This window comes from Chenopodium album, chromosome 7, assembly GCF_948465745.1.
Source record: "Chenopodium album chromosome 7, dcCheAlbu1.1, whole genome shotgun sequence".
NCBI classification, from domain to species: domain Eukaryota; kingdom Viridiplantae; phylum Streptophyta; class Magnoliopsida; order Caryophyllales; family Amaranthaceae; genus Chenopodium; species Chenopodium album.
In genome coordinates, this window is record NC_137840.1 from 64094003 (window position 1) to 64116538 (window position 22536).

General features: G+C 35.2%; 1 protein-coding gene across 1 annotated transcript in view; it reads right to left on the reverse strand.

The window, feature by feature from the left end:
- Positions 1-65: 65 nt before the first annotated feature.
- LOC145638071 (wall-associated receptor kinase-like 1) overlaps positions 66-22536 on the reverse strand; it is a 28286-nt gene continuing 5815 nt past the window's right edge. The window contains exons 2-3 of the mRNA XM_081689034.1: positions 8848-8892; positions 66-1215 (exon numbers count right to left, since the gene is read on the reverse strand). Coding sequence (XP_081545160.1) covers positions 77-1215; positions 8848-8892 — 1184 coding nt within the window. The 3' untranslated portion in view covers positions 66-76. The remainder of the gene's footprint in view (positions 1216-8847; positions 8893-22536) is intronic.

Here is a 22536-nt window from a genome sequence, read left to right on the forward strand (position 1 = left end):
AAAGAGAATAAAAACCCATACAAAACAAAGTACAAATCTTAAATCCCACACCTTTAGATATCAAACTACATTTTAATTAAAATGGATTCAAAAGGCCGGAGCATGGTTCGTCTAGATGTGTTTTTGTAGAAAAAAACTCTTGACTTAGATCTGATGTGTTTCCTTCTATTAAAGCAGCAACTTTAGCATGTACCTTTTTACTCAAACACGCTAGTTCAATGGCGACTTGCATCATTGTTGGCCTTAAAGCTCCATCAGGGTGGAGACAACGCTTTGCGAGACTTACGATTACCATTATGTCTTCAATCATATTACTACTTTCTAAGATTATAGGATCTAGCATCTCATTTAAAGCCGAATCTTCTGTTTCGACAAATTGCATCACCAAACTCGTTGCATAGTCAGAAGTCACACGAATTGGCTTCTGTCCTGTTAATACTTCAACCAAAACCACTCCAAAACTATAAACATCACTCTTTTCGGTGAACTGCCTTGAACGGAAGTATTGAGGATCGAGATAACCAAATGTCCCACGTACACAAGTTGTTAAGTGGGTTTGATCCATACTAATGGATCTCGAAATTCCAAAATCACAAACTTTGGCCGTGTATTTGTGATCCAAGAGTATATTACATGATTTGATGTCTCTATGATAAACAGGAGATGAAGACGATGAATGTAGATAAGCAATAGCCCCGGCAACTTCAGATGCAATTCTTAGACGAATTTCCCATGTTACTCGAAACTCTTCATGAGGACTATGAATGAGTTTTGAAAGAGTGCCATTTGAAATGAACTCGTAAACTAAATGTAAAGTTTTAGTTTCCAAGCAACATCCAAGCAACTTAACTACATTTCTATGGTTGACTTGTGAGAGTATAATTACCTCATTTATGAACTCCTTCCAATGGCTTTCATTCAATGAGATTGATGTTTTGACAGCGATTAGTTTCCCGTCACTTAACATTCCTTTATACACCGTACCCTGTCCCCCTTTACCAATTACGCGATTTTCATTGAAGTTGTCAGTTGCTTTTTTTAACTCATTCTCTGTAAAGAGTTTTGTTTTCTGAGCTTCTTCTTGGTTTATCCTTTGTTCTTCTAATCTTCCCTTGAAGTATTTCTTTCTGAGCTTTGTTTCCTTTCTTCTTCTTTTTGTTTTGCACCACCAACATTGCCCAACACAATAGCACATCAAAGTAATTGAACCTACAACTGCATATTTCAAGGTCATATACATCATATAAATACATGGCCAACTAACTCAATTACATAGATATATTGTTTTAATGAAATATATTCAACAATTACACTCATTAGCGCGTAATTTTCTTATCCATTTATAAACTAATATCAAATAAGAAAATCTATTTAATGTTGCGCTTATACGTAGCCCTTGTTTTATTTTATGCACTTTATACGAGCTTAAATTACATACCAACTCAATAGTACCATATTCATATATAATGCATTAACAAATGCTTCATCAATTTCTTTTCTTATTTTTTCAATTGTAAGTTTGCCACTATATATTCACAATATGAGATAATCTTTGGAAAAAAAAAAACCCCCTTATTTCTTATTTGTTTACACTACCCTTTATTATTTTTTGGCTAGCCCATATCATATTATATAATTGATATAAATTTTTAGCTATGCCACGAGGCAACAAGCCAGCAACGCTTAGCGCTTTAACTTTTCATCAAGTGTCACGCTACATAGACAATAATTGTTTAATTATTAGTATGAAGGTATTGGTGGGAGGTAACCTAGGAGGTCGACCACCACCAGTCATTCAACTGAACAAAGGTTTCAGTCAGCCAAGTGCATGAAAATAACACATAAGTGAGGAGGATATATAACAGGAGTATTAACCAACGTAGGTATGAAGAGGAGCTGGTGGTGGGGATCATCGATCGACGCCATCAAAAGTTGAAAATATCAATCTTGGAAGGGAAGGGCCCCGATAACCATCAAAAGTATATAGAGATGGTTTTTCCATTGGAGGATTATAATAGGAAATTTTGACATTTGCTACCAAGGAAAAAAACACATCACTTCACATTTGCTACCGGCTATTTATTTATTTATTTATTTATTTTACTTTGCTACCGCCTAAATCGGAGTTTGTTAAAAATCACTAGCTGATGTCTTACATTATTACTATCTCCGTTAGTGGTGCCCAACCACCGTCCGGCCACCACTTCATCCCTAGCCACCTCCCTTATCCCCCATCAACGCTGCCAAACGTCGTCTCCACTCGTGGCTTCTAGCAGCCACTACATCCACCACCCCTCCCCCCTCCCTTCCTCCAAACCAACACCCAACCATGCCGGAAATGACCAAACTGACAACACAAATCGCCCAGCAGCCTCACGCCTACTAATCAGCAACCCCTATTCTCTCCCTTCCCCCAAACGGACACCTAACCATGTCAGAAACACCATTTACCGTAAATCAGCCGCAAAACATTGCAAATCAGCCGCAAAATGCCCACCATAACACCGCAATTTCAACCCGCACCTCTCTTCACCGTAATAGAGCACCAATCAGCCGCGCAAAGGAGTTCCCCAGCCACCCAAAACCACTATAAGTGAAACCCTATACCCCATTTAGGGAGGTTTCGGGTTGGTGGTTTAAGGTTAGAGGTGTCGGTTTTTTAGGTGGGGGAAGGGGAGGGGTTCGATTCAGGTGAGGTCGCCAGCGCCGGCCGCAGCTTTGGGCGCTGGCTACCGGAAGGGGGAGGGGGGAGGGTAGCTGACAGGAGGGGCAGGGGATTGTTAGTGGTGGCTGGTTTTTTTTTTTTTTTTTTTTTTTTTTTTTTTTGAATAACGGATTCCGTTAAGTGTTAGTGATTTTTAACAAATTATGATTTAGGCGGTAGTAAAGTAAAAAAAAATAATAATTAACCAATAGCAAAGGTGAAGCGAGGTGTTTTTACCGGTAACAAATGTCAAAATTTCCTTAATAATAGTATTATTTAAGGAGGACATTAAGGCTGAAATGAGACATCTTGACCCTTATAACTTAGAACTGTCATTTTGTCAATAAATATGGTAGGATATATTGAAGAGAGGAACCACTCATTAACACCAAAGAGGTGGACCTTGGTTATTATAAAAAGATGCGTCTGGGCAGGGGCGGCTAAGGGCCGTGCAAACAGACTCTTAGCACAGGGCCCTGAAATATCAAGGGCCCAATTTTGTAAAGAGCCCAAATCTTAAATTAAAAATAAAAAAAATTGCTTGACTTTCTCACGCGCATTTGAAGCTTAAACGCTTTCATCTTCCTTCTATTCATTTACTCCAATTCAATGCTTAGATTCTGCTCTTCCGTTGATTACTCTGAATTTCCTTGAAAAAATATAAAACCCTTCAATCTTCCTTTATTTATTTATAATTTGTCATTAATTTTCTCATTTTACCTTACCCAAACTTATCAACTTTCCAATTAAACTTTTACCTTCCTTTATCAATTACAGCGATGTGCAAAGGATTTTCTTGTATTTTAATTTCGTGTTTTCCATATTTTTTACACAAAGCGCCTGGCCACATCGTGTGACCAGCCACTATAGGAGTTACTTCGCTAGTGTAATGGGGGTTACTTGATCATTGTTAAAGGGGTTACTTCATCAGTGCTAAAAGGTTACTTCGTCAGTGTTATAAAGGTTATTCAGACGATATTATAGAGGCTATTTAATCAATGTTTTAGGGGTTATTTTAAGTGGTTATACGGTGTGGTCAACTGCACACAAGACGGGCTACATTCTTTAACGGCAAATTTGTCTTTCTTTTAGTAAAGAAACTTCTATTTTAATTTTTCTATGAGCTTATTATTGCTAATTTGCCATTTTCAAGATAGAAAGTCAAAGAAATATTGAAATGGGTTCTACCTAAATACCTAATTGATTAAATTGAGATTTGCAGCAAACAATTACTCTCTGTATTAGTTTTTTTTTTTTTTTTTTTTTTTTTTTAACACACTCTGTATTAGATTAATTGTTGCTCCAAACTTTGTTTAAATCTACTTTGTAATTTCAATTTGCATATATTGATGGTGTAATATTATTTATATTAAATGAATTATTTTCTTGTAAAAAAAATTAATATATTGTTATTGAAATAATACAGTATTTGTTTTTTTAGCTTTTTATTAGGGCACAATTTTTTAAGGTTAGAATAGGGCCCAAAAAAATTAAGACGGCCTTATGTCTGGGTCAGTTCGGCAAAGTTCGTTACATGACCCAAACGAGATTTTTATTTATTTTTGTGTGTGTGTGTGTGTGTGTGTTTCACCCGATTCACCCCTTTGGGCTAATTTTGATCCGGATCAGTTTTGGGTGATTAAGTTTCTATTCCCTCCCAATCATTGTTTTGGGGGATCGAATACATATTTTTCTTACCAAGTGTAGCCTCAATCACCACTACACCAACAACTAATTGATCTAAACAAGAAAATGTGGCAGTGGTGTGTTAATTCAAACCTTAATTTGAAGTCCCAATGTTTAAGGCATATCTCAAGATTTGCCCATAGCCCGGCCTAGCTATATGATGTCAACCAAGGAAATTAAAGAGACACAAAGGCACATAGAGTTTGGACACTTCAAGAGAGGAGAACAAAAGGCTTGTGCTTTCATTGTGATAAGAGGTGGGGCATGTAAAGGATAATGAAATCGATTGATTTACACATTTTCGGCTAAACATCTATTTGTGTAAGTGGAAAGAACATAACGTGCTTTTGGTGGCCAGCAGTTGTGAAGGTATGAAACCGAAAGATCATAGAGAAGCCAAGGAGTATGAGGCCGACACAGGAGGGGCATCCATTGAGGTCTCCCTTTGGTTGGTTGTCGGACTCTAGAACCCAAAACTATGAAGTTATGTTGAAGCTTAAGGTTTTGATGATGATGAACTTAAACTAAAGCAAACTCTACTAATAAAGGCTTTTAAGTGTTGGATTAGTTTAGGTGAAATTGATCTTGGTGATGGAAGAAGTAACTTAAGCTAAGAAGACTAAAGGAGCCTTTAAACAGAAAGTTAAATCAAGTTGAAGAAGAGTTCTCTAACAAGAACTAAGTTCCCTAACAGGAACTTGAAGACAGCAAGCTGAGGTGTCAGCCTGGACTGCGAGTGAAGATAGTAAGTTCCTTTAGGAACTTAGCCTGCGTGACGCCCAAGTAATCTTCCGTACAGAATGTGACAAGTTGCTTGGTAAATAAAGATAAAATTGGAAAAGATAAAAAGATAGATTTTATGAAAAGATTTTATTTAAAATCAGTTTCTTAAAATCGGTTTTAAAAAGATTTTATTCTATATCTTTCTATCGGAAAAAGATTATCTTCTACATATGATTTACTTAAAATCGTGACTTGAAGATAAGTTAAGTTAACTTATTTATCTTTTAGAAAACCTACTTACTATACAAGTCATACTTGTATAAATAGTAGAGATTGAAATGGTTTAAGGTTTTTGTGAATTTTATGCGTGAAGAAAATCATAGAGCATTGATTGAGTAAGTTTACCAAGCTTCTAATCTTGTCATATTAGCTTCGGATTTTGTGCATAGCTTACCTATTATATACTAGGTGTCATACACTTGTATTGGTTGGGGTTATTTGGGTTAGTTTGTTATTTTTACATCGCATACAAATTATGTAAGCTTCTAGTGAGAGGCCGAGAGATTTGTACTTTGGTAGTACGAGAGAATCTAAGTGTGGGACTTAGATTGGGTAGGATAGGGTCCTATCGAGTAGCAAATTTCTAAGTAGGAACTTGTAAGTAAAGGTCTGTGCATAATAGGTTGTAACTTGGTGTTTGCCCTATTATAGTGAAAGTGTTTGTGTTTGAAATCCCTAAGGTAGGGTCGAGGTTTTACTTCCTGTTGGGCCCTGGAAGGTTTCCTCGTAAAATCTGTGTGTCTATGCAAGTTCCTAATTATTTGTTTTATTATTCTGCAAAAGTAGTCATTAGGAACTCAATACAATTCATCTCCTTCTTGTATTAATCGTCTCAACTAACAATTGGTATTAGAGCAAGGTTCTCACGTGTAAGCATATAACTTTGCTGAGTAAGTTACTAGAGAGATGAATTACAAGGAGAAACTTGAAGAAGGATATTCCACCCAACACCCTCCCATGTTCAAAGCTAAGTTTTACACCTACTGGAAGAACAGGATGGAGATCTTCATCAAGGCAGAGAATTACCAGGTTTGGCGTGTTATTGAATCTGGTGATTTTGAAATAACCTCAACTAATGAAAAGAACGAGGTGGCTCCTAAACTTATATCCGATTATGATAAAGAAGATTATCAAAAACTTGAATTGAATGCTTTAGCCATAAAGTATTTACATTGTGGACTTTGACCTCATGAACATAATCGTATCATGGGATGCAAGTCTGCTAAACAGATTTGGGATCTACTAGAGGTAACTCATGAAGGTACTAATAAGGTAAAACGTTCTATATTGAATTATTGATGTCTAGATATGAAAGGTTTGAAATGAAATCTAAGGAATCTATAGAGGAAATGTTCACTAGGTTCAATGATATTATTAATGAGTTGAATTCGCTTGGCAGACACATTCCTATTGATGAACAGGCAAGGAAGATCTTAAGGATCCTACCACAGGATGAACGTTGGAGATCCAAGGTCATTTCCATGCAGGAAGATAAGGACTTCACCAAGTTCAACATGGAACAACTAGCTGGATCATTGATGACTCATGAACTTCATCTGAGTTCCAATTTTGAAATTTCCAAGAACAAGAGTCTTGCAATTAAGGCTCAAGACTCAGAGGAATCAGAAGTTGATGAGGATGAGATGGCAACGCTTGTAAGAAGATTTAAAAAGATGATAAACAACAGGAAGTTCGATAGGAACAAGAAGATAAGTTAAGTTATCTTCTAAATATGATTTACTTAAAACCGTGACTTGAAGATAAGTTAAGTTAACTTATTTATCTTTTAGAAAACCTACTTACTATACAAGTCATACTTGTATAAATAGTAGAGATTGAAATGGTTTAAGGTTTTTGTGAGTTTTATGCGTGAAGAAAATCATAGAGCATTGATTCAGTAAGTTTACCAAGCTTCTAATCTTGTCATATTAGCTTCATATTTTGTTCATAGCTTACCTATCATATACTAGGTGTCATACACTTGTATTGGTTAAGGTTATTTGGGTGAGTTTGTTATTTTTACATCGCATACAGATTATGTAAGCTTCTAGTGAGAAGCTGAGAGATTTGTACTTTGGTAGTACGAGAGAATCTAAGTGTGGGACTTAGATTGGGTAGGATATATAGGGTCCTATCGAGTAGCAAGTTTCTGAGTAGGAACTTGTAAGTAAAGGTCTGTGCATAATAGGTTGTAACTTGGTGTTTGCCCTATTATAGTGAAAGTGTTTGTGTTTGAAATCCCTAAGGTAGGGTCGAGGTTTTACTTCCAGTTGGGCCCTGGATGGTTTCCTCGTAAAATAAGTGTGTCTGTGCAAGTTCCTAACTGTTTGTTTTATTATTCCGCAAAAGTAGTCATTAGGAACTCAATACAATTCACCCCCCCTCTTTTATTAATCGTCTCAACTAACAAGTTAAGGTGGAAAGTGAAGGAGAGGAAGGTGCTAGTCTTGATATACACCGGCGCACACGATTTTATTTCATCAATCCTGGTGCCAGTGAGTGGCGAGGGATTAGCATTTGGGGTGGCTTTAGGAAACAATGAATGGAGAGAATTTGTGGAGAAATTGAATTCAACTTTTGCTTGTCTTTCTCTTCCATCTACTTCCTTTCTTAACTTCTTTCTTATCCAAATAAAGCATTAATTAAAATACACTTCATGTCATCACTCAAGGCAATAGGTTTTATATGTTTGTCTAATGTTCTTATTTAAAAGAGGAAAATTTTGATAATTACCAACCATCTATTGTTGCCAAAAATGAAAATACCAGCTCAAGGTTTTTTTAATTTCACCATCTAGTTTTTTCCAAAAGTTTTGAAAATCCTACCACTTTGTGAGATGACGTCATTGTGGGACCCACAATTTTGTTTTTCCTCTCTTTCCCACGATTTTCCCTATTCTTCTACTCCCTTCTTTCAAGTTCATCTCTCAAATTTGATTTCAATTACACAAATTTCGCAAATTAGGTTATAATTTCTACAATCTCACCTACAACGAACTGAATTGATTAGTTTAATTAGGGTTTGGGTAATCAATTTGGGGGTTTTGCTAAATTCGACAAATTAGGGTAATCAATTAGGGGTTTTTTCTAAATTCGAAAATTAATGGTTTATTCGTGGTAATTACTTGTTTAATTGTCCATTTATTCATTTCATTTTAACTTCATAAACCCTAATTTGTCCAATTTAGCTAAACCCCCAAATTAATTATCCAAACCCTAATTAATATAATCAATCCACTTCGTTTTAGGTTAGATTGTAGAAATTATAACCTAATTTGCGAAATTTTTGTAAATGATATCAAATTTCAGAGATGAAATTGAAAGAGGGGAGTAGAAGAACAGGGGATTTCGAGGGAAGAATGAGGGAAAGAGAGGGAAAACAAAATTGTGGGTCCCACAATGACATCATCTCACTAAGTGGTGGGATTTTCAAAACTTTTGGAAAAAAACAAGGTGGTAATTTTTTTTTTTTTTTTTTCACAATAGATGGTAGTAATTTTCAAAAGTTCCTTTAAAAGATGGATAGCTTTATTTTACCCTTCATATTCATTTCCAATACAATAAATTAAATATTTATTAGTACTCTTTCCATCCAAGAATAATTAACACGTGAAGTTTTTTACACTTGGTATGTTATCTTACACTTCGTATATTAGAAAAAAAAGGAAAACTTACCTGATGATAAGATGAATATGAAAAATCTAATAGTCCATGTGTTATCTGTCAATCACACAAAATTTAGTTACTAGCAAATATAACCATACAATTTACAGCATACTCTCACTATTAATTTTCCAAAAGCATATATATCTCAAGCTAATAAGATGGATCATAGAGATATAAAGACATAACAACTTACATGAGCAAGGTAAGAATTGAAAAGAAACTGTAAGTCCTTAACCCTTAGATCTAGGACAGGATATCTCAATCAAGATTAAGGGAAATTATAAGTTGATAAGGATAATAAAAGATAAAAGTAAATCACCAAATACACTTTTATAAAAGGTAAAAGTAAATCGCCAAATACACTTTATTAAAGCGTGTTTAGCGATATACTTTTAAGGCTAATAATCCGTTAAGGACAATAAATTTACTAGCTTTCAAATATAAGTTAAAATCGTTACTTCAAATAGCAGTTATCCCTTATATTTGAAGGTTGAACATTAGTTTAAAGTACCCCTTTATTGGACACCATAATATATATATATATATATATATATATATATATATATATATATATATATATATATATATATATATATATATATATATATATATATATATATATATATATATATATATATATATATATATATATACACACACACACTAGTTTTGTGCCCCATGTGATGCCCGATTTGTTTATTGAATTGTAAAATAAATTTTTAATCTATATATCAAATTTAAAAATATATTATTGATACAAATTAGTTAGGAATTGATATGCTCTTGTAACGATTTTGCTATCTAATAGGCATGTAATGACTAATAATGTTGCTAGTGAAAAAGTTCAATTTAATACACTAAAAAATAAATTAAATGAAATAAATGTTCAAAGCCCGTTGGGTTGGTCCGAACCTAAAACTTTGGGAAAGAGTTGAACATTTGTTGACTCATAACCTGAAGTGGCCCAATTTGAGATGACTCATGATCCGACCCTAATTGATGGGTCTACATAGTAAGAAAATTCTATTATATTGTGAAGTACTCATATTATTTTAGCCGATTAGTATATATTATAAATGGATGTTTTACGCTTTAAACAATATTAGAATTATAATCTAATAATTTTTTTGAATAAAATTATAATTCAATGTGTACATCTGAAATAGTGGTATTTTATCGAAAATAAAACTCTAAACTAACAATTTTATCCTAAAATTCTATCTAAATAGAATTCAAAACTAACTTTTTTATCTTGTAAAGTCTATTTAAATCTATCATACGTAACTAACTTTTTTTTTATCTTGTAAAGTCTATTTAAGTCTATCCTACGTGGCGCGACACTTGACGAAAAATTGAAACGCCAAGTGTCACTACCTTGTGCCCTATATATATAAACAAGTGGGATTATGAAATAAAATTGATCCCCAATAAAATTTAGATATTCAAATTCATTTATTTCTCCACCTTTTCTCTATCTCCTTTTTCTTTTAATAATCTCTAGTTTGGATTATTCTGGAATAATCCCAACTTTGAGGGTTGTAAACTTTGAGGGTTTTTACTTTCTTCAATCCCATACTATTAAAAAAAAGTCCATAACCCGTTATATCAGATTACTTGAGACATGTTAAGTCCTGATCGGTCCAAAAAATTATAATAAAAAGTTAAAACAAAAAAATACAAAAAAAAATCCCACTAAAAAACCCGCCAACCTCCCTTTCCCCGCTAGCCCACCCTAACCTCCACCCTACTGCCCAGCTTGCGCCCCTTTCATGCCGGCTCGCCATACCTCCCCCATCCCCGGTGTCGCTGTTTTCATTCCTCCCTGCGACACCCTAACATTCCTCCACGAAACCACCAAGGAAACCCCTCCCGTATGCCTTCACTCCTAAAAACCCGAAACTCTCCAAAACCCTAACGGCTAGGATTTTCGATGGGGGGGGGGCGATATTTGGGGGGATTTTAGGCGTGGGGGAGGTAGTTTTTATAGGCTTCCAATTGAGAGAGCTATTTTTAAAAAATGGGAAAAAGGAGATAAGGAGGGAGGTTGGGGGTTTCTGGTGGAGAAAGTTAGCCCAAAAAAGAGATAAGAGGGGGAAATCGATGCAGTTGGGATACTAGAAGGCATTAACTGGCAGATCAAGTAGCTTAGGCCGGTGCTAAGGGTTTTGGCTTGATGCTTTTTTATTTTTTTTAATTTCGTTTGTTTTTAATTTTTTTTTTTTTTAAAAAACTTTTTAACCAATTATTTTGTGATATGTGTCACTTACAATTACCACATAGTTTGAAAATGTGGCAGTGGTGTGTTAATTCAAACTCCCCACCTACTTTGCTCTTAACTCAAATATGACGTCACGTTCCACTAGGGGTGAAAGTTTGGTTTGCGGTGTGGGTTTATAGCTCAAACTGAAACTAAACCACATTAATTTGGTTTTGAGATTTTTCAACCCATACTATTGCAACAAAACCAAACCACACCGTTTTAAATTCGATTTTTCAAAAGAAAATCAAACCACACAAAAATTTTTCATCCTCTACCTTCTTGCTCCATCTAATTGATCATTTATTGTATCTTCCCACATTGGTTGACATTCTAGGTCATAAAACAAAGACAAGTTATATTATTTTTATGTTTATGTATATGTCGGGTTAAAATTAGTGTTGGGCTAGACTATAATTAAAATATGGGCCATAATTTGGTTTGGATTTTGGTTTTTTGTTTTTCAAATCTTAAAACAGAAATCAAACCATATTAATTCGATTTTGGGATTCCTAAAACCACACTAAACCAAATTAGAAAAATAAAATCGAACAAGATTTCTAATTTAATTCGCTTTCATTTGTGGTTTGGTTCAGTTTTAAACCGCATTAGTTTCACCCCTAGGGCCCACTAACTACTTTCCCGCCCTTTTTCCTTCCCTTCCTTTCTATCTCATATTGTTCTCCTCTCTAAGTTGGGGAAAAACTTCAATTCGTGAAAAAAATTAACATGAATATTTGTAATTTAACTTGACAATTTTCCCCAGCTTTGAGAAGAGTAAAATATAGGAGAATGAGAAATCGAGAGAGAAAGAAAGAAAAGGAGGAAAATAGGGTGAGAAAGTAGTTAGTGGACCCCACATGACATCACACTTCAATTAAGAGCCAAGTAGGTGGTAAAATTCAAAAAAAAAAAAAACCAAAATTATAGGTGGTAATTGCTAAAATAGCAACAATTGTAGGAGGTAATTGTAAAAAAAAAAACCCAAAATATAAAAAAAAGGATTTTTTGTGAAAAACTACCTTTTAAACTTTGGATTTTACGAAAAACTACCCTAAAAACAAAATGTTGTCATTAACTACCTTATAAAGTATAAAATGTTGTAATTGAGTACCTCCCACCGGAATAACACATTTGACTTTTATTTTTTGGCGTTGACCATGTCACATGAGGGTCACGTGACCCTTTAATGACTTAATTCCCCCCCCCCCCCCCTCTTTCCCCCAAATTTTCCCGCCTTACACCAAATCTTTTCCTTAACAATATGATTAATCATATTTTATATTGCTTATTTTGCAACCCCTTTGATAATTATATGGGCTGAATTGGTGTAAAGTGGGAAAATTTTAGCGGAAAAGGGGGAATTCAATCGTTAAAGGGCCACGTGACATGGTCAACGTCGGAAAATAAAATTCAAATGTGTCATTAGGGTGGAACGTAGTTAATTACAAGATTTTATACTTTATAAGGTATTTAATTACAACATTTTGTTTTTAGGGTAGTTTTTCGCAAAATCTAGAGTTTAAAAGGTAGTTTTTCACAAATAAAAAAAACTCATTCAACCAATCACCGGTAACTAGAATTGAAAAACGTAAATAGCCCCCAAATTCCGCCAACCAACCAAACCCCAAAAACCACCAACCTCACCCAAAATTCGGCTACTACTATTCCCCTCCCCTACGCCGCTAACCCCCTTCCCCCTCCCCCTCCCCGCGCCGGTGTTGCGAACCCCCACCCTCCCTCGTTATCTCCTTTTCCAGTTTTTCGACGACATTTCTCAATAAAAAAAAAACCCATTATAAAACCCCTTAAAATCACCTCCCTCACACCCAAAACCACAAAATCCCTCCCCCACCATCGAAAACTCTAGCCTCTATGGTTTTGGGCCGGGGTGGTGGGAGGAAATATTTGGGATTTTGGGCAGTGGGGAGGGGTTTTGTTGGTGGTTTCATGGGGGAATGGGAGGGTGTTTCGGAGAGAGAGGAAAATGGTGAAGCCAGAGGCCGGGGGTCGGGAAAGCGCGGCGGGTCGACGACTAGGTCAACAGTTTAGAAATATGGTAGAGGTTAGGGTGAGTTGGTGAGTAGGCGAAGGGGAGGCTGAGTATTAGTTCTGTGACTTTTGTGATTTTTAGGAATTTTTTTTTCGTTTTTTAAATTTTGTTTGGACTAATAAGGACTTGACACGTCTCAAGTGACCTGATATAATAGGTCACTGACTTTTGTTGACCGGTTAATGGAAGAAGTTTCGAATTATTCCAGAATAAGCTAAATTTGGGATTATTAAAACAAAATACTACATCCGTTTCATATTAATTATTTGCAACGATTAAACATTTTTTCTATGTAAAAGATAATATAAAAGATATTTTTTTTATTCATAATTTAAATCTTAAATTACCATTTTTTGTTTTCAATTCTCAAATTTCATTTGTTAATTTTTTCTTAAATGGCGACTGAAAATTAAAATTCTAAATTAATATATAAATCTAATTTTTCATTGGTCGAAATTTTACTTTTGCTTATGTGGCGTGCGATGCACGAATTTTTATATACATTTTGTATATAAATATTTTTTTGGTGATCTCTTAATTAACATCAAATGATAATTTATATTTTTTAAATATCAAAATATAATTTTTAATTTTTTAAATAATATAAATCCTAATATCTAAAGATAATTTTTAGTTTTAATTTGTAACAAATAAAAATGATAAAATTTAGTGTTCTTAAATAATTAAAATCCTAATAAATTACTATTCGTTGTTTTTACCTACGTGGCAAAAATGTAAAATTTCATTTGTCACTTTTGTTTAGGTGGCGAGTGATTTTTTTAATTCTAAAATAAAATAGAAATCTAATTTTTAACTGGTAAAAAATATGCATTTTCTTATGTGGCGCTCCCGATGCTCTCCGAAAATGCCTACTTTATTTATATATATTAGATTTTTATTGTTTTTTGAACCACTCACGTAATGCCACATGTCTAAGCTACCTATTATATTAGGTTGATGATCGGTTGGGTCTGCTCTAAGAAAACTGAGTGCATAGTTAGGATTAATAAAAAATAAACCTTAGTTGAAATTATTGTAGGTAAATCGGCAATAGTTGGGATTCTTAAAGTGTATTTTTCCTAACTTTTATTACCACTTTGATTTTTATGTTTTATATAAAATTTTATTTTATTACACTACCAAAATAAATCTTGCTACCACTTAACATTGTTTGTTAGGGTGTCATTAGCCAACTATTAATTTTTTAAAAAATTGTGTGTTGAAAAATGTCAGTTAAGGTTTTGGTTCATTTGGCCTTTAGAAAACAGTGTTGCTTTGATACATGGGTACTATAGGATTATGTTAGAAATTAGGAAAAATACACTTTAATAATCCCAACTATAGGCGATTTACCTACAATAATCCCAACTATCGTTTATTCCATAATAATCCCAACTATGCACCCAGTTTTCCTAGAGCAGACCCAGCTGGTCATCAACCTGATATAACAGGTTGCTTTGACACGTGGCATCACGTAAGTGGTTCAAAAAAAAATAAAAAATTAAAATTAAAATAACTGAAAAAATAAAAAAAAAATAAAAAAAAACCCTCTCCTCCATTCCAGCCACCACCATCCCCCTAGCCCAACCAGATTCCACCACCCACCTCGCCGGAACCTCCATTATCCCCTTCCACTCCACCGAAAACAACCACCTCGCTCGCGAAACCACCCTAACCTCCCTCCTTATCCTCTTTTTCGCCTAGATCCGCTAGCGAAACTAATAAGGTTTTTCAATTTTCCGACGAAGGAGGGAAATTATGGGTGATTATTGGAGGTCTAATTGCTTGCCTATCGTGGTTGGTAGTTTTGGGAGGGTCTCGTCGCTGCGGTGCGGGTTTGCGAATGGAGCAATAGTTGTGTAGGTGGCTGGTTGTTCTGGGGGTTAGGTGAATGGTCGACTGGTTGTTTAGGGGTGACTGCCGGTTTTTGGGGTTGGAGAAGGAAGAAGTTCAGAAGGAGGGGGAGCGGTAGCGGCAGGCAGCAGTGGCGATTTAGTTGGTGGCGTTGGTGGTAGTTCGTCAACGCGGAGGAGGAGAGAGAAAGAGGCACAAGAAGGAGAGATAAAGGAGTTTTGTGGGTGTTGCTACGGTGGTTAGTGGGGCCGTAGAGGGCCGTCCGGCTAGTTTTGGTTGTTAGTGGGGGCGGGCAGCCAGCATCCGTCGAGATTAGGTGGTGTGGGGTTAGGGTTTCGCGGTGGCTGAGTGGTTTGGGCGGTTTGCGGTGAGCTAGGGCCCTAGGGGTGGCTGGGATGATTTTTTTTTTTCCTTCTTTTTTTTTAAAAATTTTTATTGTAATATTAGGCCACTCATGTACTGACATGTGTCATTTAAAAAACAATAAATAAAAAGTTTACCCTTTCAGCAGGTAACAGGTTTTTGGGACTGTTGGAGGAAAACTGACCTAATAGTTGGGATTATTGTAGAATAAACGATAGTTGGGATTATTGTAGGTAAATCGTCCATAGTTGAGATTATTAAAGTGTATTTTTCCTAGAAATTATTGGAGATAGTAGCAGTTAGCATACAAGCAACTCGAACAAGCAGCAGCTGCACAACTCAAAAGGCTCAAATTATAGATTAGTTTCTACAAAGTTCTAGAATTTGCTTGTAGGATTATGACGTGGAAAAAGCTGTTACAAATAACAAACTCATATTTTCTATTAAGCCTATATATATGGGTTTTTTTTACCCCAAATTGTATTACTCATTCATTCATACAAAAATCAATAAAAGTTTCTCTGAAAGTTTATTTTGAGTTATCTTTCAAGCTTGAGCTGATTTTAATGGCTTTTCTGAAATTCATCATGGTATCAGAGGTTGCTGGTATTTCCTGATTTTCCACAACATTATTTGTCTGATTTTGCTTCAGATTCTGTTGAAGAAAGTTCTACTTCAAGTTTTGATCGTTTGTTCAAACACTGTTGTTTGTGTTTCTGTTCAGAATTCATTCTGTTCTTGAGGTTTTGTTGAGAATTTTGCAGCATTTTATCGTTCAAATTGTTTATATTCATTTGAAACACCTAGATTTTACAAATTAAACCTTAATTTGCTTAGCTGCTTGACGATTATGGCTGGAAATCAGAACAATGTACATGTTATTCTTCCTTTGAATCGAAATTTTGCTAGTAAATACTACATTCATCCTTCAGAAGCTAACTCAATTCAGTTAGTATCCTTCAAGTTTGGTGGTGATGGTTTCACCAGTTGGAAAAGAGCTATGCTATTGACTCTTTCAGCCAAGAACAATGTAGGATTTATTAATGGAACTAACACTAAACCTAATGATGTTCTTAGTGACGAATACAAGGCTTTAGAGAGGTGTAATGATTTGGTGTGTTTTTGGATTTTGTTTAATCTAGAAGAGAGCATAGCTAGAAACGTTATGTTCATGAAGTCTTAGCTTCAAGAGAAATCTGGTTAGATCTCGAGGAACATTTTCGATACACTTCTCTTGCTTGAATCTATGCACTTAAACAAAAGCTAGTTGAAACTACTCAAGGTTCCCAGTATGATTTTCACAGGGATCAAGTTTATTTGGGATGCAATTGTTGAGGCTCATCCATTGCCATACTGTACATGCAATAATTGTACATTTAATCTTACCAAGAGAGTTTTTGAGCAACATCAACAGAAAATGGTGATTCAATTTATGATGAGTTGACTAACCAGATTGCAGCAATTAGGGGAAATTTGTTGATGATGTAGTCTTTACCTAAGGTCACAGAGGCATATACGATGTTTCCCTTAGGAAGAAAAACATAAGGAGATCTCAGGACTCACTACTAGAAAATAGCTCATCTCCGACGGAAAATTTCCATTGGAAACACCCTGAAATCCGTCGGAAAAAAGGGTTTCCGTCGGAGTGGTTGTCGGAAACCGCTCACTAAGAAAAAACACCTTTTTCGACCAAAAATCTGTCGAAAACACTTTTCCAACAGAACTTTCCGTTATATGAGGTTCTCAAGCACTGAAAAAATCCGTCGAAAATTTCTGACGGAATAGTAAAATCCGTCGGAAAGTAATTTTCTGGAATTAAAAAAAAAAAACATCGCGCCACCACTGGCGAGGCGTATTACCACTTCCACCACCCCTAGCCCCTCCACTCCACCAGCCCCTCCACCCTAATCCCCCACCCCACCAGCCCGTAACCCCACCAGCCCCTCCACCCTAATCTCCCACCCCACCAGCCCGTAACCCCACCGAACCCACAACCCTACTACCCCACTTCACCTAACCCACACCCTAACCTATATCCACCCTAACCGACCCAACTACCAAACTCACACCCAAACCACACACCCAAACCACCTAAACTCACACACCCAAACCACCTAAACGACCAGCCAACAACCGATTTTTTTTTTTAAAAAAAAATAAATTAAAAAGTTGAAAAACATACCTTATTACCTGAATTTGGCTTTTCATTCTTGAACTTGGTTTAAATAGGCCAAATTCAACCATGAAAAGTCTAGATCTACACTTTTCATGGTCGAATTTGACCAAAGAAACCATTAAATTCGACCAAGCAAAACACCAAGATGGAATATGAGGAAAGAGATGAAAGAAGGAGAAGATGGAGAAGGAGAGAGAAGCGGAGGTGGGAGAGGCAAAAGAGAGAGAAAGAGAAGGAGAGAAGGGCGGATGAGAGAGAAGGAGAGAAGGGGCGATTGAGAGAGAAGGAGATAACACTACTAGAAAACAGGTTGATTGCGACGGAAATTTTTCATCGGAAACACCTTGTTTTCCGTCGCAAAACCCATTTACGACGGAATTCCGTCGTAACCGGTTGTCGGAAAAGTTGTTGTCGGAAAAACACCCTTTTCGACGGAATTTCCGTCGTAAATGGGTTTTCCGACGGAATTTCCGACGGATTTCAGTCCGCCGAGAACATTTTCAAGCACGGCAAAGTCCATCGTAAAATTCCGACGGAATTGAATTCCGTCGTAAATGCCCCACGGAATTTCCGTCGGAAAATGCTTTAAAAAAAACAAAAAAAAAAGCCACCGCCACGTTGTACCAGCCACCGCCACCGCAAGCCGTCACCCCTCACCACCTACCCCCACCTCACACAACCAGCAACTCACCAAGTCACCTAACCCACACCCAACCCCACCAACTGTATCACCACACACACCAGAACCCTACCCACCAGCCACCTACACCAGATCCACCACCCCACTACCCACCTACAACCACCACCGCCACCTAACCATATTTACCACCCCACCACCCACCTAAAATCACCACAGCCACCACCAAAAATCATCACAATCCAGAAATTAACAAAAAAATAAAAAAAAAATTAAAATCAAAATTGAAAAAAACGAAATAAAACAACAAAATAAAACCCACAAATACGGTCTCCATCCAACAGCCACCACCCACCACCACCATAAATTGTAAAAAAAAATTCCAATAAAACAACAAAATAAAATCAAAATTGAAAAAAACGAAATACATACCTTAATTAGACCACACATAACCTCGAAATTGGGTTTAAGAGGCCAAATTCGACCATAAAAACTCTAGATCTAGAGTTTTCATGGTCAAATTTGACCCAAAAACCTTTGTTTTAAGTATGAAGAGAGAGAGTAAGGGCGAAATAGATGAATATTATTGTTGATGTTGATGTTGATGCCGGCGATGGTGTTGTTGATGTTGGTGTTGTTCGTTGTTGATGGCGGCTATGGTGGGAGATTTGAGGGGAAAGTAGAGTAGAGGAGAGATAGAGAAGGAGAACGAGTGAGATTCAGAGAACGAAAGAAGGAGAATGAGTGAGAACGAATTGAAAGAGAACGAATTGAAAGAGAATCAGAGAGAGGAGTGAGAACGAATTGAAAGAGAAGGGGAGTGAGATTCAGAGAAAGAGAAGGGGAGGAGAGAGAAGAGGAAAGATAAGGAGGAGAAGAGGCGGAAAAGAGAGGAGTGTTATTCTAGGGTTGATTTTTTTTTTTTAAAAAAAAAAAAAAAAATTCCGACGGAAAATTCCGTCGTAAATTTACGACGGATTTTAATTCCGTCGGAAAAAGTAATTTCCTATGGAAATATCCGTCGGAAATTACATATATTACGACGGATTTTAATTCCGTCGGAAATTTGGTACTTTCCAACGGATTTTCAAGTCCGTCGGAACGGTTCCGTCGGAATTAAGCTGTTTTCTAGTAGTGTAAGGGGCGGTTGAGAGTGAAGGGGGAAATCATTTTGGGAAATTAGGGTTTTAAGAGAATAGATGGCCCGTGTTTTTTTATATATAATTATATATTCCGACAGAATATTCCGTTAGAAATTTCCGGCGGATTTTAATTTCGTTGGAAATTTAACTTTCTGACGGAATTTTCGGTCGAAAAGCGTATTTTTTCCAACGGATTTTATTCCGTCAGAAATTTCCGACGGATTGTTAAAATACGTCGAAATTAACCGACGGAATAAAAATCCGTTGAATTTTCGATGTTACCGACGCAATTTCGTGTCCGTCGAAATTCAGCCTTTTTCTAGTAGTGATTATCTTCTCAGCAAGAATCAATGGCATTTGCTGCTGACAAAAGGTTTTACCATGATTCAGGAAGGAATAAGAATTTTAGGTCAGAAGGTGGTGGTAATTTCCAGAAGCAGAATCAATTTTTGAAGCCACAACGGCTTCTCTGAAGTTATCAGAAATTACAAAAGGATTATAGACAAAATTCAGCCTAATTAACTTCGCTACTTCAAAAATTAAAAGCATCTCCACTTAAATTTGTTCTGAACTACTTCTTCATCTTTTCTCTAAACTTCCTACCATCATCAATACAACACCGCACGGCAATGAAATTGGCATTGAAATTCGTTCATATCTCTATGTTTCTCCTCCTTAGCATCCGTTAAAATTAAGGGTGAGCGCAGCAGGGTACCTTGTAAAAATCTCAAGACCCGGAACCAAAACCTATTGCAACAGGTTCTCGAAAATAGAAACCAAAACGTGCAGGTTTCGGTTCCCGAACAGGGTACCCTGTCTTTCAAAATAAGCATAATATATAGTAACTTGATAAATAAAATAGATTTTCACAATAAAAGCTTACAACTTTATTACAAATATACCAAACCAACACTAATTGTCTAGTATATTTGATACAAATACTTATATTAACACCATTAATTAAATAATTAAGAGTAAGATGAAAAATGAATAAGAAGAGGGAGAGAGGTAGGTGACAGCTGGCGTAGGAAATGAGAAGTGATGTATAAGCTTAGGGTCAGATTTATTTTGAGGCTTACTTAATTATATAATTTTGATATTGGGCTTTTATATTTAGGCTTAAATGATAGCTTCCAATTTCGTATAACTTATAGTGAACCTATAATAACAGGGTTCCCTATAGGTATAGGGTCTAAAATTTTATTTCCCAGAACCAGAATCTGATCTACAGGTTCCGATTCTGAAACCTACTGTTCCGAGCAAGTTTCGATTCCAAGTCAGGGTACCCTGAATTTTTGCTCACTCCTAGTTAAAATTATATTTTGACATTGACAATAATTGGCACAACAAATCACAATAATCAAAGAGCTTAATAAGAGGGATCTTGCTAGCTAACATATTACTTAAAATTATATTTTGACATTGACAATAATTGGCACAACAAATCACAATAATCAAAGACCTTAATGAGAGGGATCTTGCTAACATATTACTTAATAAGAAGGAGCTCAATAAAATTATATTTTGACATTGACCTTAGACAATTACTTAATACATTAATTAAAATATTATTAAGTTTGGAATGAATGACAAAATCACTCGTCGATTGTTGTAATTAATGATAATTTTTCTTTAATATTTTCACATTTAGTTTTCTTATCTAACGCCTCAAGGTCACTCGTTAGCTTTTGCCTAATAAGATAAGGGAAAAAATCTAGGTTGGAGATTTATTAAATTAAGAGAAATTCGTAAAAAAAAAAATGACCTTTTAAATGATTGAAAAATTGTTTAAAAGGACATTTTAAGTTGTACTCCATCTGTCCCTATTTGATTGTCACTTTTGTCAATTTGGGTGCCCCTAGATGTTTGTCACATTTCATATTTTCATAATTATTAAGATACATAAAAAGACTTTTATACTATATACCCTCATTTTTTTGTCCTTATTATGTTATATTCCTATTTTACCCTAACATTTTCCATAAAAATTGTGTCAACTTTTGCAGTGATTTCCCTTAATATTGTTGGGAAGAATGACAATTCCATATATACTGCTACTTTTTTAAATATTCCTAAATTACTGTCCATGTCAACTATTAATGAATTTCAAATTTTTTCTATTTTTTTTTTTTTTTTTGCAAAATCGCTATCTCATATGGCAGTTTAAGTGGGAACACCGCCACATCAATTAGCGGTTTCCACTCATTAGTCACTATCAAAATTCCATCTTCATCTTTCCGCTCTCTCATTCTCATAGTAATCACTTTTTTTCGATAAAAAAAGTCCCTAATTCTCCATCGCCCATCATCCATTCTACCTCACTCAAATCATCTCAACCATTTCAATCATCTCATCTCTCTACTTCTCTCATTAATTTTTCAAATTTTCATTCTCAAATTTATTTGGTAAGGGGGTTTTTAAATTCAGTTTGGGAATTTGATATTTTTTTAATTCAATTGGTCCTGGGTAGTTTGTAATACCTCGTATTTTCATACATATTTTCTAATTAATTAATTAAGAAGTATTTTATAAAAAGGGTATTTTAGTAAATTTATTATTTGGATCCAAACTAATATTTGAATTTTGGCGCAAAATCATTTTGAAAACTAATCATCATTTTGGACAAGATTTATTATCCATTTATCCTATTTAAAAACCGGATTATTAATATATTTTGGATATTTTATTTAAGGCAAAAAATATATTATATTAATTAATTAATATGTCCAAAAATTCCCATTAATTAGCTAGGAATTTCGGATTTCCTATGTGTAGGAAATCTGGTTTTTCTTAGTTATTTTGTTGGGGAATAATTGGTATTTAGTTAATTAATTATTCTATATTATTTACATAGTTATTTTATTTCTTAAAAATCGAGCAAAATCTTCCTAATTATATTTATAGGATTCCGAAAATTTGAGCTATGGTAAACTCAATATTTTCGGGCATATTGAATTATTTTGGGGGAATTTAACTGCTAAAATTATATTTTTAATTATCTCCCAAAATCTCTTATTTTCCTTAATTATAATTCTCTGTCTTTTTAATATCTAATCATCATATTTTCTTGCCAATCATTCTTCTTAATTATTCCCCAAGTAATTCTAATTTCCTTATTTTTCATGAAACACATACCTTCCATATTCAAGTATACACAATCACCTTAATATACAAACTTTTCTTAATTTTTTTACTCACTTCTCCGAGTAATTCCAT